Source organism: Pelecanus crispus, chromosome 3 (assembly GCF_030463565.1).
Source record: "Pelecanus crispus isolate bPelCri1 chromosome 3, bPelCri1.pri, whole genome shotgun sequence".
In the NCBI taxonomy this organism is placed as follows: domain Eukaryota; kingdom Metazoa; phylum Chordata; class Aves; order Pelecaniformes; family Pelecanidae; genus Pelecanus; species Pelecanus crispus.
The window spans coordinates 71,610,115-71,628,329 of NC_134645.1; the positions used below are offsets into that span (position 1 = coordinate 71,610,115).

Here is an 18,215-nt window from a genome sequence, read left to right on the forward strand (position 1 = left end):
GCATATGAGTGCCCGATAAGGTTGCAGTCCTGAGGTATGCACGGTGACTGCCCTGTCCCCAGACAGCCCCTGCCTAGCGAAATCAAACCAAATTTAACTCGGCATGCGGGGCTGCGTTTAGAAAGCTGCGGCAGCTCAGGGGTATTCCAGATATCCGCAGTGGGGACAGGAGAAACAGCTGGGGTGGTAGTCTTGTTAGCTAGCCTGATATAAATTGTCTTCCCGTGAATCACAGCTGCCAGGCACCAACAGGATTTGGGAGCCTCCAGGCTTTGGCAGTGAAGAGAAACTGAATATCAGGATTTTGGGTCCGGAAATTTGAATTTTAGAAAGATTTTAGAAATTCAGAAATAGAATGCAGATATCTATGCCATTTTTGTGGATCTAGTCTTTGGAGTATGCATTAGGCCATCCTTCAGCCTGTTACACTTCCACACATGGTTGATGATATTTGCCTCCTAGAAATTACAGTCAAGGGACCCTTTATGAACTGACTGTGGGGTTATGTGTTAGTATCCAATAATTCCTGAGATCTAAACCTGCATCTGTCATCGGTTTGTTCCATGGCTCTGAAAGGAGTTTGTAAAAACAGCACCAGGGAGCTCTGTATCTATTGGAATTCAATATTTCAGTCTGGCAGCCTTGGATCCGAGAGTGACGTGTTGCTCTTTTAGTCAGTACACTGTTGCCAGCTTCTGGGTCAGTGATGAGGAATGGCAACATACTAAATAACTCAGGTGGTGACCTGACTCTCCTAGGGCAGTACTGCTTTAGCAATGCAAGTAGAAAATGTTATTGAAATCAGTGGAATTATTTGCATGAATAAGAATGAGAAACTTCGCAAGATTGTGCATTTTTTTTCTTTTTTTTTTCTTCTTATTGTACAGTCAAACATGCAGGGACTAGTGTAACCATCCTGCTGGAAGTTACAACCCGTAAGATGTCTTTAGCGTCTGTTTTCAAAGAGGATCCTATTCGTCTGGTTTTTTTCCTACAGCCCTCATTCCGCACGCTTAGTATATCCTATTCTAATCATCACGTCATATATGACACAAGGCAATTAAAAACAAAAGCGAGGCAAACTGTTGTTTATGGAACTGGAGGTCAGGTTTGTGCTACTTTTGCTAAGTGCTGCTAGGTGGCAATATGTTACCTAGAAAACCACGAGCTTCCAACCACCATCACTCTCCTCTGCTTCGGCCTTAGCTGGGATGTGTCCGGGCATTGCTCAGCTCCAAAGGGGAGAAGGCCTTGGAGCAGGACCTGGTGAGAGCTGCTTCACTCATGGAGGTTTCTAACTTGGTACCGAGGTTTTCTAGAAACAAATGCAGGACTGAAGCCTACAGGAAACATCTCTCCTCTGTGAATCCAAGAGGAAAAATAAACAGCAACCATGCCTGTTGCAATATTTCTGTTTATACTGGGAGCAGGAATGAACCCAGTTTATACTGGCTAATAAGGGAAGGAATCCTTCTGTTGTATAAAGACATTGTCACCTGGGACTAGAATATTTCATATTCTCACAGGATTCTCTTAAGAATACAAAATTAAAAATATCTGTTCAGAGTGCAAAGATTTTGTTTTTCCAAATGTATGATTAATTGAAATCCTCTACATGTTCAATCATAATATTTAATCAACTAGACCAACTTCGGGACATTTGTATTGACAGTTGGGTTGAAAAACAGCTTTAATAAAGGCGGGGAAGATGTATTTCCAGATACATCTTTCAGCCATGCTACAAATACTTAAAACTGAGTCATCTTATGTATATGTATTAACAAGAACATAGTAATAAAGGTTGGCTTATATTTGCTTATTGCTTTGAATACAATGATCTGCACCGAAACAAGCATTGCTTTCCCTTGATCTGGCTCCTGGTGTGGCAACACACATTCTTCCAAGGGGGAAAACCAATGGCCAGGGGAAGGGCAGAGCCAGCAGGGCTGTGTGTGACAATGCCATTTTACGCCAGCCCTAAGCTTGCATAAAATTGCAGCTTAAGGATTACTCCCTTTTGATGCAATAGGGATAGTCTGCAACTGGCTTGGCGCTTCGGCCCAGCTGCCAGCGCGTGGGCGCAGGTAAGCGGCACCTGAAGCTGGGGCGGCAGCGGCCAGGAGCACACCTCCTGGAAAGGGCTCAGACTTGCGTTGACAGATAAAACGTATATATGTGAACATGGGGAGCCCGAGTCTCTCCTTGTGGTGGCACGGCTATGGCATTAACGCCTCTCCTCCTGAGAGTGCAGCACCGGGGAGAGCAAGCGGGAGGTCAGTGAGGAGCCGCTTCGCTCCAGGCTGAATCCTCGTGGCGGAGGTGTGTATCCTAACTCGAGTGATCTGAGGCGAGGTGTTGGTCTGGGATGGCGGAGTGATTAGCATCTTTAATTACACTGGCTTGGATAGAAATACTGGGCTTGCTTTTTAGCGATGCAGGCTACCTACCGGTGCAGGAAACAAAAATGATAATGACCTGCTTATGCGACATTTAGCAACCTTGGAGCTAACAAGCATCTTCTGCTTGTTTTAAGCAAAATTGCTTAAATTTAGACAGAGTTGCCAGTGCCATGGGTCACCTGTACATGGATGTGGCAGGGAGCTAAGGCCACCGCCTCCCGGCTGCCGGCCCCCAGCCTGCCTCAGGCTTGCGGGGGCTCAACATGTGCCTTAACCACCTCTGACAGGAGGTTGTGGTGAGGTGGGGGTTGGTCTCTTCTCCCACGTAGTTAGTGGTAGGACGAGAGGAAATGGGCTCAAGCTGCGCCAGGGGAGGTTTAGATTGGATATTTGCAAAAATTTCTTCACGGAAAGAGTGGCCAAGCATTGGAACAGGCTGCCCAGAGAGGTGGTGGAGTCACCATCCCTGGAAGAGTTCAAAAAAACGGGTAGATGTGGCACTTTGGGACACGGTTTAGTGGGCATGGTGGTGCTGGGCTGATGATTGGAATGATGATCTTAGAGGTCCTTTCCAATCTTAACGATTCCTAGTTTTTACTTGCATTAAAAAATAATCCAGCCACCAAGCCAGGAGGCGTGGGGTTGCTACTCTACCCTTAATAGGTTTAGTGGTGGACTTGGTAATGTTAATGGTTGGACTGGATGATCTTAAAGGTCTTTTCCAACCTAAACGATTCTATGACTCTATGCTTCGCCCCGGGGGCTGCCCCGGCACCCGCTGCGCCCCACGGCAGGGCGGCTGCAGGCCCGGCCCAGCGGCCTCGGCCCGGCCACCCCCGGCGCGGAGCCGGGCTCCGCCACCCCGGCACGGCACGGCGCGGCGGCGGTTCCCGGCCGGGCCGCTTTCCCCGCAGCACCGCCCGCCCGCCCCTGCCCGACCAGCGACGGGACGGGAGCGGCCGGGCCCAGGTCAGAGCCCGGCCTCGGGCCTCCGCTTCCCCCCCCCCCCCCCCCCCGGCCAGCCCGGGGCCTGCGGCGCTCGGGGGCTGCCCGTGGCGGCTCGCCGGCACCGCGGGAGGGCGAAGAGGGCCTCTGCGGCGGGGGGCCGGGGCTGCTGAGGCGGCTGGGGGCCTCTGCGGGCCCCTGGGGCTTGCGGTGGCGAAGGGGAGGGGGAGGCCTGGGCCGGGGCCTCGGGTCGGGGGCGGCGGGAGGCGCCGGTGTTGGAGCGGCCGGTGGCGTTTCTGCCTGATCGGGTTATGCTCTTGCTCGGCTTCAGCCCAGAGACTTCGGGTCTTGTTTTGGGAACAGCCGGTTACCGCCCCCTTGGGCCCTGCTCGGCACAGAGCCCTCCCTTGGCTGTTATAGAATTGTAGAATCGTTTAGGTTGGAAAAGACCTTTAAGATCATCCGGTCCGACCATTAACCTAACACTACCACCACTAAACCAATTAAGGGTAGAGTAATAATTAATTTCATGTTTCCTGGCTTGGTGGCTGGATTATTTTTTAATGAAAGTAAAAGCTAGGAATCATTAATGTTGGAAAGGACCTCTAAGATCATCATTCCAATCATCAACCCAAAACCACCATGCCCACTAAACCATGTCCCAGAGTGCCACATCTACCCGTTTGTTGACCACTGCCAGGGATGGTGACTCCACCACCTCTCTGGGCAGCCTGTTCCAATGCTTGACCACTCTTTTCTTTTCTTTTTGTTGATTTAAAATACATACATAAATAAAAAATGGTCTGTGCCAGGAATGCTTGCCTAGGTCAGACAAAGTGCTGCAGTGCACTTGTTGGGATTTTGGCATTGCACAAAGTCAGCAGCAAAAAAACTCCGCTAGGGAAGGAGTTTCCCCTCTCTCCCCCTTGAGGCTTTGCTTTATTCCCAGGGTGATGCCATGCAGGATTCCTTTGCTTCCTGAAATTTAGTGTGTAGAGCCAAGGAGCCACATGCTGTCCTGGTGTGCTTCTGCTAGTTCCCAGTGCCATTACAGGGGAGCAGGAGATACGCCGCTGCGAATCATGCTGTGTGGTCAGCTCTCACATAAGGATGCAGTTTTGCTGTTGCTGTCAGCAAGAGCATTTACTGATGCTGGTGGTAAGGAGAGCAATAGTAAAGAACAGCGTACTAAGGGGAATTCGTAGCACTGCTCGATGACAAAACCTTTTACAGTTTTCAAGGCAAATTAATCCTTGGGAAAGCATCAGTATTTGCGGTTGCAGCTAGAATGAATTCATCCTTACGCTTTTTATGGTTTAGGATTTGGTGACTAAAAGGCAAATAGTGAGTTGGTTGTGGTCATTTCTGTTCCTGTGCAGTACTGCATCTGTTTGTTTTAAATGTGTCTAAAATACACCTAGCGGGCAGTGAGCTTTATATGAACTTAAAAGTGTTTTCTGTCACTGTTATAGAGGGTCCTTTGTTGACAGAGGTGAAGAGACCCTCTTTAGATCAAAGCATTAAAAAATAAAGGGCCTGCATGCTTTTTGCAGAAGATAATGGATTCTTGCTCTCACTCTTTGCTCTGAAACTTGAGATCTTGTACTCACCATGAGACCAAAACCTAATGTTTTTAGGTAGTGTCATGTGTATTTATGGAAAGACTTCTTTTGTCAGCTGTTTTGCATTCTTGAATGCCATTATTTTTCACTGGACCTGGGTATGTTTCTGTGTCATTTGTTTACTATGTTTTCAGAATAATTGAAGTGTGATTAAAAGAGAATGTAATTGGTTAGGAACAAAGAGACAATTCATGTCTAAACCTTAGCCTGCAGGGACCATTAAAAAACACAAAACTAAACAACGAACAAATAATTTGGAAAACACATAGCTTGCTATCCCCAGAACTGAGCTGTGCAGAAACAATAAAAAACAAGGGAATAAAGAGAGAGAGAAGCAGAAAACAGGTGTGAAGGGCAAGCCAGCTTAAAACTGAAACCACAGACAAGGTTTTTTACTTACAATGTTAAAAGAGTTTTTTTCCACAATTTATTTTTATTTCACGTGTGCATGATTCGAAGACATTTCAGTTAGTTAGTTTGGACATCTCACTTCTTGTTCTGTCAGCTTCTGGAGAGGTAAATGTTGTTTCTAATACTGACATCTAGAAACTAGGAGGCCCAAACTTTTTGTTCTCAACAGTAATATAGAGGCTAGAAAACCTGTCCTTTATAACACCAGCTACTTCCAAAGCCTGTTTTTAGAGGAGTCACGAAGCTCTTTCAGTATCTTCACACTGAACTGTAGAGACTATTCATCCCACCTAATTTGTCTATAATGCGGGTACCAGAGACCACGTGCTAAAAATTTGAGCAGGGTTCAGCAAGTTTGAGAGCCATGGTGTCTTGAGAAAGGCATGGGCTTGAGGCGGCTCCTGTTGAACTTGGCAGGAGTTCCCACTTTGTGTAGAGATGCCATAGAGGAGGTGCATTTTCCTTCTTGGGGAGGCAGAATTTCCCAAGCTTTGTTTAGTTTCTGTATTTGTAAGTTACATTTTGTCAGTAGGTTTTCTGCTGCTGATCCCTTAGTATGCTTAAAATCTGTTTGCTACTTTCTTTCAGCTGAAGGAAAGCCAGCTGGAGAGGTGACTGCCCTGAGCTTGCCTCAACTGGTAATTATTAGAGTGGGAAGAACCTGTCAGGTAAGGTGTTTAAGTTAAAGTAACCCACGCATCGCTGAAGGAAAGAAGAGAGATGCATAAGCGGATGAGGTGGATGGAGGGCTCTGTAACCTTCAGGTGAGGGGTGGTGACAAGCAGCTGGCAGCAGAGGCCTGCTGAGTCGGTGCTGGGGAGGACCCGTGCATGAGACCTCCCTCCTACACCTTGTGTCTGAAGGCAGGGTCCAGTGACTGCTCTTCACTATGAGACCCATGCTTTTGTCTTGATTTCCATCCAGGCTGGCCCCCTTTGATCTTGCTGTTTCTGAATTCCTTCTCTCTGTCCAACACTGGAATTTATTTTCTTTTTTTCTTTCCTCCCCCCACAGTCACCTACCAGCCCACTGTCCCATGCTCCAGTCAGTTGGTGTTAATGATTTTCACTCATTTTCAACCTGTTTGGGTTTTGTTTGTTTGGGTTTTTTTTTTTTTTTTGTACATGCTCTGGTTGTATTTCTCCTTCACTCTCTGCTCTTTCATCTGCTTTCGTGGTATAGGGTCAGTGGTGCCAGCCCTCAGCATTGGGTCACCACTTGCTTTGCATTCATTAGTCAGTCACTGCAGGAACCCGGTGAAGCATCCAGCAGTCACTCACACTGCTCTCTAGTACAAATGAATGCCTTCAACGGTGACTGGTAAGACATACGCACAGAGGGTTGAACTGTGAATCGTCTCATGATCATCTTCAGCTCATGAGGTAGAAAATCTGGAAGGATGGAAAACTGATTAAGTACTATTGGTGGTAATTACTGGGCATTAAATGCCTTATCCATCCTCTCTTGGGGGCATCTCCTGAAGCAGTCTAGGGGTCTCCACACACCAAGGCAGCAGCGCTGGTGTCAGCCCTATGCCCATAGCTGCCGTTGGCAAATGCAGCGCAGAGCAGTAGGGTCTGGATACAGCCCTGGAGTTAGGGCCAGCGGATGGTTATCCCCCACAACGGCTGCATACGGGAGCCCTTCCCGTGGCAGCACCTCGCAGGTGCCTCACAGATGCCGGGTTACCCCAGGGAGGACAAGTGACTTGCTGAAGGTTATGGAGGAAGTAGCGCCAGAGCAGAGGGTCCCCATGTCAGACTAGATATAGGGAAGAAATTTTTTATGATGAGGGTGGTGAAACACTGGAACAGATTGCCCAGAGAGGTGGTAGATGCCCCATCCCTGGCAACCTTCAAGGTCAGGTTGGACGGGGCTCTGAGCCATCCTGATCTAGTTGAAGATGTCCCTGCTCATTGCAGGGGTGGTTGAACTAGATGATCGTTGGAGGTCCCTTCCAACCCAAACTATTCTGTGATTCTATGATCCCTTTCTCCATGCCCTGTCTTCACAATTCTGTGCTTGTCACTGGAATTGCAGCTGCTGGAGGACTTCATCAAGTCACGTTCTCCTATGCTTCTTGACCTGTTCTCCCGTTTCTTGACGCCTTTGGCAGTGTCACAAAAGTGCCTTTCTAATTGTTTTTTTGTTACGTCACTTGAATATTTTCTCCTCCCTGAGATTTTTTTTGTGGATTTTGTATGTTGGATCCCTTTATTTCTGCTACACTTTATCTCAGGATACCTTCATCCAAAACCAGAAATTCAGGTGATGTTTTTTTGCAGGTGACTCGCAAATCTGTATCTGCACATCACACGTGTCACTTCCTGCCCCGCATGAAAGGGCACGCTTATTTCCCTGATATATTGAAAACACATCCCTGCATCTTTTCTCCCTGTTTTCTTTTTCTCTGACTTGTGTCAATAATTCAGGCACTGTCTTTGAGTTGGAATTTTCCCTGCTCATGTATTTTAACTTGCTGATTATTTCTGTGTAGCTGTTCTGTAGTGCAGCATTTCTTGTTTGTGCATGCAGCTCAGGTGCTTGTTTGGGTTCCCAGCATCCAGTTCTGTGGTTTGTCCTAGTTCTTCTACCCATCCAGGAAGTTGCTACCTACATCCCTTATCCAGTGCTCTGGCCGGCTGTCTTTATGCTTGCTGGCAATTGCAACTGGCAACATTGCTGGAGGCTGGTGTTTGATACAGCGTGTTTTAAGAGAAAATCTGGGGTTTGCAACAGAGTAGTGGTGAATGGCAAGGGCAAATATGCTTGTTCAAGAGTTGGGGTTTATTAGTTTCCCAGAGAATCTGCTCAGGGAATATTGGTGCTGGTGTTATCCCCATTATTATTATTATTTTTTTATTAACATCATCAGAGTTGAATTTAACTAGGCCATTACCAGAGGCTTTCGGAAGGTCTCTGATACATACGCATACACAAAAATAAATATATTGTGTGTGAGTGTCTGCATGTAGGTACATACATTTCTCTTATATAATGTGTGTCATTCCTTTGATACTGAAGTGTTGACATTCGATACATGTTCATATTAACCCCCAGTCTGCTAGCCCACAGGCCAGGGTGTTATAAAATCACTTGAGCGCCAAAGGGGATTTAAACAGTTGGTTTATGTAAGAGGTACAATAACTGTGGAACGAACAACTATTGATGTCCATGCTATCGGCTTATCTCTTAGTTGTTACCAGTGATATGTAAAGCTGTGGCACTTCTTAAAACATTTGAAAGATGCTAATTGCCCACAGTGTTCATTATTCCTATACTGTCAGATTTTTTTTCACTTTAAAAACTGTGCATAAACTGTGTGTGCTACAGATGTTAATGGGTATAGCATGTCATTTTAAAAATTAGACTAAGACTTCATTTCTGTAAGTGTATGTAAATAGACGTAATTATGTTAAACTGAAAATCTGAAAATTTTAGTGTAATAAATATCTCTTGGCTTGTCCTATAACATTGTGCGAGTTACTGCGACATCTCTCTCTTACACTGCTTTCACTTACAGTACAAAAAAAATCAATCTCAGTCATGCCGTGGATTGTGAGTGTGCCATACTGATTGAAGTTTTGGATGTTGTTTGTCAGAGATCAGCAGAAATCCCTTTAGTTTGAGAGAGCTGTAGCTTAAATATCATGCTTTTCCTGAGTGGTTAGCTTTCTCAGACTGAGCTGTTAAAATAATCTTGTTTTTATTAGAAAAAGTACTGGGTACTGACCGGTACTGTAAGAGATGGTTTTAAAGAAAATAATTCAATGATAATACCTTGCATGAGTCATTAATCATGAGTCATGATCAGCAGGCAGTGATGTCCAATTTGTTTTCTAATCTCGCACTTGCTGATGCTCTTTATTACCATAGTGATAATATTAAAGAGCTGTTAATGCATATAACCACGCAGTTGAAAATGACAAACTCTTTTTTTGCTGGAATAAAATTTCCATATCTTAAGTCTATTTTTCTCTGTACATTTTTTGACATGAGAAATCTAGGTAGTATAAAAGTGATCAAAGAAGTATAATTTGGCAGGGAGTTAGGTTAACAGAACAGACTTCCCTCCTCCCCGCCTCCTTTGCTCTCAAGCCAATCATTGTGGCTTCCTAGAGAATTAAATCTAGTCTGTCTACTTACGAGGTTTGGGGAGACTTTGTATTCATTAAAAATTGGGAGCTAATTGTTCAAGGTACACTTTGCAATGAGAGCCTGCACTATCCATCTTTTTAATGTTTGTTCTTTCCTGAAAAAAAACTAGTAGCTGGATGGAAAGTTTTATTGCATGAATCTATGTTGGGGAATGGCTACTGAGATTTTAGAGAAAATGGAAGGCTGTTTCTCTTCTGAGAGCCTGAACATAAAAAGAATAATTTAGCTGAGAAATGAGCTTTGGAAACCTGTTTTTACTCTTAAATAAAATTTTACCAAGAGAAGCCATTTTAAAAGCTCTGAAAGGTGATGGCTGAAATGTTGCAGACAATATTAGAATGTGCATAGGTGGAGAGTGTTGGGGTGCAGCAGCAGTTGGGTGATATTATTTATGAAGTAATGAATCTTGTATTCAGTCAGATTTTTAAGTTGATTAAATTTTAATGAGTTTTATTAGTTTACACTTGAGTGTAGAAAAGTTGATCATGACAGATTAGAACCTTGAATTTAGTAAGGAACTCAGAAGACCCTTCAAAGTGTCTCACCAGATGTTTAAAAAATGATCCCTTTACCTGTTCCAGTGTATATGAGCTTATAATGCATAGATTCATGTAGGCCTTACTAGTTTCTTTGTGTTGAACTTACAAGATAGTGCTGTATTGGTGGATGTGATGTGGCAGGACAGGTATGAATCTACTGGCATAGGTACCTTTCTTTGAAATTGTCTGGTACAATGCATACTCTTCCACATCCTGTAATGTGGTTGCTGTGCAAACTCCTTCTCCATTTCGATGAGAATTATACCTGACCCAACAGAAGCATTTTCCACTTTAGTGTGGGATAGTGCACCTAGAGACAAGATAAGTGTACACCTGACAGGATTGTTCACTTCTTTTGTTATAAACTAATTGTGTGCGCTTTTTTAATGTGTGTTTGCTTGTTCATGTGTATATAATAAATGTTTCAAAAATTTCAGTCTGTAAACTGTAACATGCCCTCAACACAGCATTAAATATAGCTGTCACCAAATTCTGTCTTGGTGGGTATGTTTGTGTTCTGGGTTCACTTTAGAAAAACTTTCCAGGAGCTTCTTGTGAGTTTTGGAAGACTCTTGTTTCTGCCAAATATGATTAAGAAACAAAGATGGTCTTTTCCCTGTTCTCCAAAAAATGAACATCTACTATGTCTTCTGAACAGCTGTATCCATTAAAAAGGGGTTTGGGGCAAAGCTAGGACTAGTCTAGCAAATTGCAGGATTTAAATATAGCAAACCTTTTTCTGTGTCCCATGGCAGTTCTTTTACTTTCCACTCCGAGTGGCTTGTAAGATGACTTCTTTTTCAGATCAGCAGTCTCCAGTTCAGGCTTTACCCTATTTCTTTCAAATCTCTTGTCAGCCACTTTCTCCAGTAGACTCTGTTCCAAGGTAAATAAAATAAAACAGAGCCACAGCTCAAGAATAATATTTGATAATGACTTCCTTGTTATTTCCCAGTATACATGCATATATTGCAGAGTGGAAATAGCAGAGGAATAAGCCATGGGTGTACTGGTACATAGAAATAGAGTAGCAGTATTACGTAGCTATATAAAAGACAAGTGCAATGCTCTATATAATACTGTTGTACACTTTTCCTCCTTTGGGGTACTGCACAGGTTCTGGTGCTCTGTGTCCAAGTGAGATCAATTCAAAGTGGAACAAGAGCTACTGGAATGACTGGGAAAAGCATACAGCTACCAGAGGCTAGGAAGTCTAACTAGTGTTAAGATGGAGTGTGATAAATGTTAATGGCATTAGGTGACAGGGAATGGACCTCAATATAGGAATGGTCTTGACTTCTTCAGTTTTGTGTTCCTCAAGTATTTCTCTTAGAAAGGTCTTGCAGTGTAATAGTTGTTTACAGAAAAACAGGAGATCCTGAAAACATCCAGATCCTGAAAAGTAGGGATTTTGATAGGATTTCTCCTCCAACACAGGTGTGAGCTTTTTTGGTGGTTTTTTTTTTTTGGTGGAGGGGGGAGTGTTTAGTACAGAGTAAGTTGGTGTAATGGAATATGTAAGTCTCTTACTACAGTTCTTCAGCTTTGAAATTCTGCACCCAAATACTTTTGGGTAATTTTTAGAAGAAAATACTTTAAAAGATGCTATTTCTGTCTTAACTACTAAAATCACTTCATAAAACTCTGTTCTAATAACTTTGTGGGAGTAGATTCAAACTAAGAATTTTGCAAATACTGTCTGCAGTGATATCTGTAGACTTCTGTGATTGCATCACCTTTATATTAGTTCCTGCTGTCCTGCTTCCTTCTGTCAGAGGACTGAGGTGGATCTCAAAGGAAATTTACTGATTCTGCTCCCCCCCACCCCTCCCGTTTCTTTCCAGAAATGGCAGCTTCTCTCTGCAAGAACTTTCTTCAGACTACAAAGAAAAGGAGGCTACAGCAGAGAAGCGCATCACTGTATACTGGTGCTCATGGTTATAAGGAAGAATTGATAAAGAAGAAACTTCAGCAGTTTGCCGGTGGATCCATCAACCTCTCCAAAGACAGCAATGGCATTGGAATACTTACTTTGAACAACCCGAAGCTAATGAATGCCTTTACAGGTATTAATTAGTTGATGGGGTTGCTGGTTTGTTTCTTTCTCCTTTAGTTACCCCTTTTAGCATTTTACCTAAACAAAATTAAAACCTGTGCCTTACCATTCCTTAGTTAAAAGAAAAACATTTAAGTTTTATTCAGATGTGCATCAAATGCCTACTGTTCTGCATAGTAGCTTTGCCATAAATGTCATGAGAATATAAGAAATTCTCAGTGACACAAGGACTGTCTGGCAGAACATACCCCACCCCCATCAGCACAATTCTGCTACTGTGCTCTTTCTTGTATCTCCTTTTATTTTGTCTGTACTGCTCTGGAAATGTATAGGGTTTTTTTTATAGGGGTGGGAAGATGCCATCTTTGTTTTGTAGGTGGTGTAGAAAGGGTGAGTTTACTTCTTTGTTCTTTACCTAAAGCCTTCTCTGTAACTTAAGATTCTGTAATTTGGTCAGTTGTCACCCAAACCGGCTTCTATTTCTTCTTCGTTTGCCTTGTATCTTAAATACCAGTGGCTGGTTAATGAAAGATCAAATGAGCTGTGTATTCTCAGCTGTTGCGGATCCGGAATCTTCTTAATATGATTTTACACTGGACAATACTTAGTTATCAAAATCAAATGCCATGTTTGATTAATCTTTTATTATGAGAGGCTTTTGATCTCCAAGATAGGTATGTTTGCTGTCTCTCCTTAACTGTCTAGAATATTCCAATTTATGCTGTTCTCTTCAGACATAAGTGGCACAGGCTCAGGGCCTGCATCTGCCTGGGCTTGAGCTGTGCATAAGGCTTTACTGTAAGAATGCCTTTATCTCTTAATATTTTGATGTGGATACATTCGTGTCATCTTGTTCATTTCTTTTTTGCTGTTCTGTTTTCCCGGCTGGTTCTCCTTGTTCCTTTGCTGTCAGCAAATTTGTTTCCAACCCACTAGCAAAGCGTAGAGCTGTTTACATGGAGAATGTCAATCTGCTCCTTCCACTAATGATTGTTAGTGGAAAGGAAGAGAACCTAACAGAACAACAGAATTAGTGGTAATGCACCTAGATGTCTCTGCAGTTTCTCTTTTGTTTCCATTTAAAAGCTCATGTATAAAATCATTACCTAACTTGAGAAGTTGTAGCTTAAAGATGTTAGCACGGAGACTGTTCTTCTGAATGCCTCCCTGTCAGCATACATGTTATTATACAGTCATAATTATACTGTTGTTTCCCCTTTTTCTATAGATTGTTTTTCTTATTTTTGACTCAAAATAGAGCTGTGCAAGGCACAGCTAGTAGACTGTGTGCTCTTAGCTTATTTGTTGTGGAAGTTAAAAGGGGCATGAGACATGAGATGTAACAGCAAAAGGAGAAAGGACAGATAAAGCCTAGTCTGCTAGGGAGATCAGATGTAATACAAGTCAAATTGCTTAAACTAAACTTTCATAGAAACTTACAACTATGTTCTCTGTTTTCTAGGTGCTTGGCAAAAGGGGCTCAGAACTGATTTGAAGTGCTGAGCAGTTGTAGCTACTATGTAGGCCACTGGTAGCTGTGCTGTGACTATACAAAGTGCTATATAATGTTAATGTACTGAAATCATATCACACATCTCAAGCTGAGTACCCCAAATTAGCGGATATTTTCTCTCTGGCTCAGTTAGTGGTCTGTAAAATAATCTCTTCTCTCCTTATAGGACTGCTGTGAAAATAAATTATTAGTGTATGTGAATTAGATGCTCTGGTAGCAAAGATGAGCTACAAAAATCCGTGAGGAAATTAATAGCTCTGTCTTTGTTGCAGACCCTGATTAGCATATAGCAAATGAGCCATGGGATCAGGCAGTTCTGTTTTACAGTAGTGTATAGAGCCCTGTAGAGAGCAGTACTCCATTTTGCTAGGTAATAGCCGCAAAAATTTGGTCTGGAAAATCATACTATGGCAGTTCAAGAAATTGCTGCTTCTTTCTACTGTGCACCTCTGCCAGAGACTTTTGTTGGTACAGAAGGGAGAGTAGAAGCAAAATCATGCTGGCCCCTTGGCTGCTGCAGTGGATGGTATGGCATATCAATTTATACTGCTCTTCATTTTATTTTAACATTACTGTCTGTAAACTGTAGTTGCTGAGGAACTAGCAAGCACTTGATCCTTTTCCTTTTGTTGTGTATCAATTAATACCCTTCAGGAGAAGTATGAAAAGGGATGGGATGTGCAACCGCTGAATTGCCCCAGCAGGACCTGGTTGATTTCATCAGCCAGAACCTGTAAATACCCACCCCTCAAATACATTCTGTTCATTCTGTGTCTCAGAGCTTTTGGATAGTGGCAGATGTGAATTTATATATACATGTACGCTTCCCTTAAAAAGCTGCAAAATGTCATTAAACTGTTGAGAGAAATCCTGTTTACCAGGCATTTACTTTACACAGCAGCTTTTTATCTCAAAGGAATTATGTTTATTCTAAGCTTGAGCAACTCATGGAACCAAATGCAGAACAGAATTGTTGGCAAATTGCTAATGGGCAATGTGGAGGTTGCTATGCCTTTTTTCTCTTCTTAATTGGAATCTGATAGCCACCTGTTTGAAATGGTCTCTTTGGAAACAAATGCTAATAATGTCAGCTTAAGCCTGGTGGAACCAATTTCAGCAGCCCCACCTCTTGCTGAAGTAAAGTTGAACTTAATTTAAAAGAGAAGGGAGCCAGCCTGCAGGAATTAGATAATGTGATAATTTTATTTTCTAGAATTGACTTTAAAGCATTTATTCTCAGATTGTAATTAAGATGCAAACAAATTATTATTCCAAGTAGATTTAGTTCTGGAAAAAGCATGAACTTAGTGCTATCAAATACTGAAGGATCAAGACTGGCAGAATGAGGATTTGCTTTAGTATTGTGTCCTCATCATTGTATCAAACATCATGGAGTACAGCTGTTGGTAAAATAATAGTTCAGTGTTGTCAGTAATGGAAGGGATCCTCCCCCAGGAGGACAGGACAGGCTCTGGCCAGTGTTTCTTGTCCCCTGCTGTTGCATGTAACTGGCTCATATGGTTCCTTTTTGTAAACTCCATTTTTCAGTTAACTAGATTTTTGGCTTGTAATACTCTGTGGACACAGACTATTCAGTGCATCACTGCTTTGACTATTAAAAGCACCACAAACAGTGGTTGTGCTGTATCTTGACTCTGGCAAAGCTTGGATGCCAGCTGAAATACCTTTCTTGTAAGAAAACTTGGCAAATATGCAAAAAGTGAAATCTGCAGGGTTGATGCACACTTATTTAAATAGCAGCATTTGCAGAAAGGTTGGTTTTGAGTGTACTGTCAGGCTGGGAAAGTGTTTCAACTGAAGACCCACAAAAATCTCATCTAGGCCTAGTTCTGCTCAGTATTTTCATTCATGGTTGGGATGAGGGAATAGGAAGTGAACTGCTGAAATTGTCAGATGACCCCAAATTGGGAGAGCTTGCAAGAAGATTATTATTTGGAGCACAGGAGTGGAATTCAAAGTGATCTTGATTAACTGCTATGAAGAGCTCAAGATCAACAAGATGAAATTCAGTGAAAGTAAATGTAATGCACAACACACAAAAAGCATGACCAAATTATAAATACAGAAAGAAGAGGAACGGTAGAAGTGCTGGGGCTTGTTAGAGGTTCATAGTCCGGAGTTCCATGACAGTGATAAAAAACAACCCAGTGTCATTCTGGTATATGATATGTAATGTCCACTTAATTATTGCCCTCCTCGGGAACATTGTCAAAATGTGCTATTTCAGTGGCTGAGACCGAGCCTAAGGTGGAAGTGCTTGACTGAGAATTCACTCTTGACCTGGTGCTGGGAAGCTTACTTCGTAATGAACTGCAAGGAAAACAAGCAGGAAGGAAAAAAATAATCTCCCACCTGAGGATGGCTGCTAACATGCAATTTCAGAACAGGATGAGTTCTGTGCACACAGGCGTAGGGTCAAAAAACCAACATTTTGGCAGAAAAGGAAAGAGTCCTTGAGGGTATTAATCGAAGCACACTTCTATCTGAAGAAGGTAGGCCTGTCCATGTAAATTCTTGTCAAAAGAGGATAAAGCTGAGAGTATCATCAGCCTGTATGTAGGCTGCTTTCTGAAATTAGTTTCTGTAAATGTTTTCTCTTACAAATATAACTGAACGAGAGTCATAGGCATTCAGAGAGGAAGAGCTTTAAGTTAATGCTGGGTAAGCTCAGTTGGTGTGGAAGATGCTGCAGTCTAGGACAAGCTCTAGAAACAGGAGTTTGTAGAGTTCCACATCAGGAAGGGTACTTACGTGAACATACGAGAATCCTATGCTTAAGCTGGAAGTAGAAAGCTACTGCTGTACAATCCATACATTTGGAGCTTAGGATATACTTTGTATAGAGAGCCTTTCTAGAAAGGTACCAGGGAGGGAATCAAAGATGTTTTAGAATGATCTTTTTTTTACCTTATTCTTTTAAAAGATAAAAGGCACTTTGCTCCTCTTTTCAAATATATCTTTATTCTTTTTTGGATGAACACTTCTAAATGTCTTTGGCCTCCAACATAGTTTGCTCTTCAGCCTTTTTTAGGAATATTTATTAACATTGACTGGTTGTACCTTGAACCCACCCTGCACATGATTCTTTTCTGTACTTTGCCAGCTCTTTGGGCAGGGTGCAATGACAGTAACATCAAAATGACTAGATGGACAGATCTGGATAGATACATGTATAAGTTCATGTGTTCTGAATGTATGCAAACAAGCACAAATCAGGTAGAGTTTATGCTTGCCTCCTTGCATTTTTTTTCATTGTTTTTTTTGTGAGTGTAACACAAATTGCAGAATGTGCTTCAGAGTTTCAGGAGGTGCATCTTTGAGGAAAAAACATATGTCAGTGCTTATGTGTGGGATTTAAGGTGATGCTTTCCCTTGTGTTTTTAGCCCATGACTTATTAATGATAACTTGGTTTTGGTGGTGAAAAATGTAATGTAAAACATAGTGGTGATAATAAACTCCTATTAAAAATTTGCTTCTCCCCTCTTGTGACAGGCACTATGATACTAGAACTCCAGGAGAGGGTAACTGAACTGGAAAACTGGAAGGATGGCAAAGGCCTTATCATGTATGGTGCAGGAAACACCTTTTGCTCGGGATCTGATTTGAATACTGTCAAAGCAATACCCAACTCCCAGGCAAGTAGTGATCCAAAGTAAGTTTTTGAAGAAAAATCAGCTTTCTGATATTCTGAGATCCCTTTCAGACAGAGGTGTTGCGCTATGCCTGTGCTGCAGTTTTACATGCAAGTCACAGAATAGGGCTTTTAATGGTTCAAAAAATGCTGGCAGTACCTATAAGTCATGGCTTAACTGTTACTGTAATTCATTCATAACACTGAATTCCTACATTACATATTCTTTTTAGCCTTTTCTTTTAAAGCCTTTTCTTTTTTAGCCTTTTCTGTTTCTCAGAGCAGCATATGGTGAATTTACACATCAAATAACCAGCAGTTTGATGTTTAAAAGCAGATACAAGTAATCACTTCTCATATATTACAAAGTCAAAACCAAATTTAAGCAGCATGGCTGCTATTACAGAAAGGTTTCAGTTTTGTCAATTGTGTGTGGACCTGTGCTTGGACCTGCATAAAATGGAAGGACGGATGCAATTCTTGGCACTGTAAAGCTTTGGCATTGATCTTGTAGTCCAGTCAGGTGAGTTGTATGTAACTATGGTGCTGAAGAGATCAAGGTTTGATGGCAGTTTTTGACTCATGCCAGCCTGTCTTGACAACTTTCACATGTGCTGTCATTCTTTTTATGGGTTAATATGTGGTACTTGGCAATGTGTGAAATAGGACTTTGGCAGCTGCAGAGGAAGGAGGCCTTCCTGTGCTGCTCTTATGTACTGGTTTGCAATTGTGGTAAATGGTGTCCTGGTGCTTTTTTGTGTCCATTTCAAGTTTCAGGGTTTGCCCATGCAAATTAATTTTAATTGAACATTCTAGTAAGAACACCAACTCAAAAACTGAGTAATCTGGTATTTGTCTTTAGTGATGATTTGTTTCTGTTGATGAAACTAAGTATCGTAAAAACCACAATGTCTTAAAT

The 18,215-nt window shown here is 42.3% G+C and overlaps 1 protein-coding gene across 2 annotated transcripts in view; it reads left to right on the forward strand.

Annotated features, from left to right (window-relative positions):
• The first annotated feature begins 6,678 nt into the window (after positions 1–6,678).
• ECHDC1 (ethylmalonyl-CoA decarboxylase 1) overlaps positions 6,679–18,215 on the forward strand; it is a 37,115-nt gene continuing 25,578 nt past the window's right edge. Inside the window, exons 1-3 of one of the 2 annotated variants that reach the window (XM_009480684.2) lie at positions 6,679–6,697; positions 11,919–12,140; positions 17,158–17,300. In XM_009480684.2, coding sequence (XP_009478959.1) covers positions 6,679–6,697; positions 11,919–12,140; positions 17,158–17,300 — 384 coding nt within the window. Of the gene's footprint in view, positions 6,698–11,918; positions 12,141–17,157; positions 17,301–18,215 lie in introns of those variants that run through there. The other variant, XM_075708056.1, reaches the window with a different exon arrangement.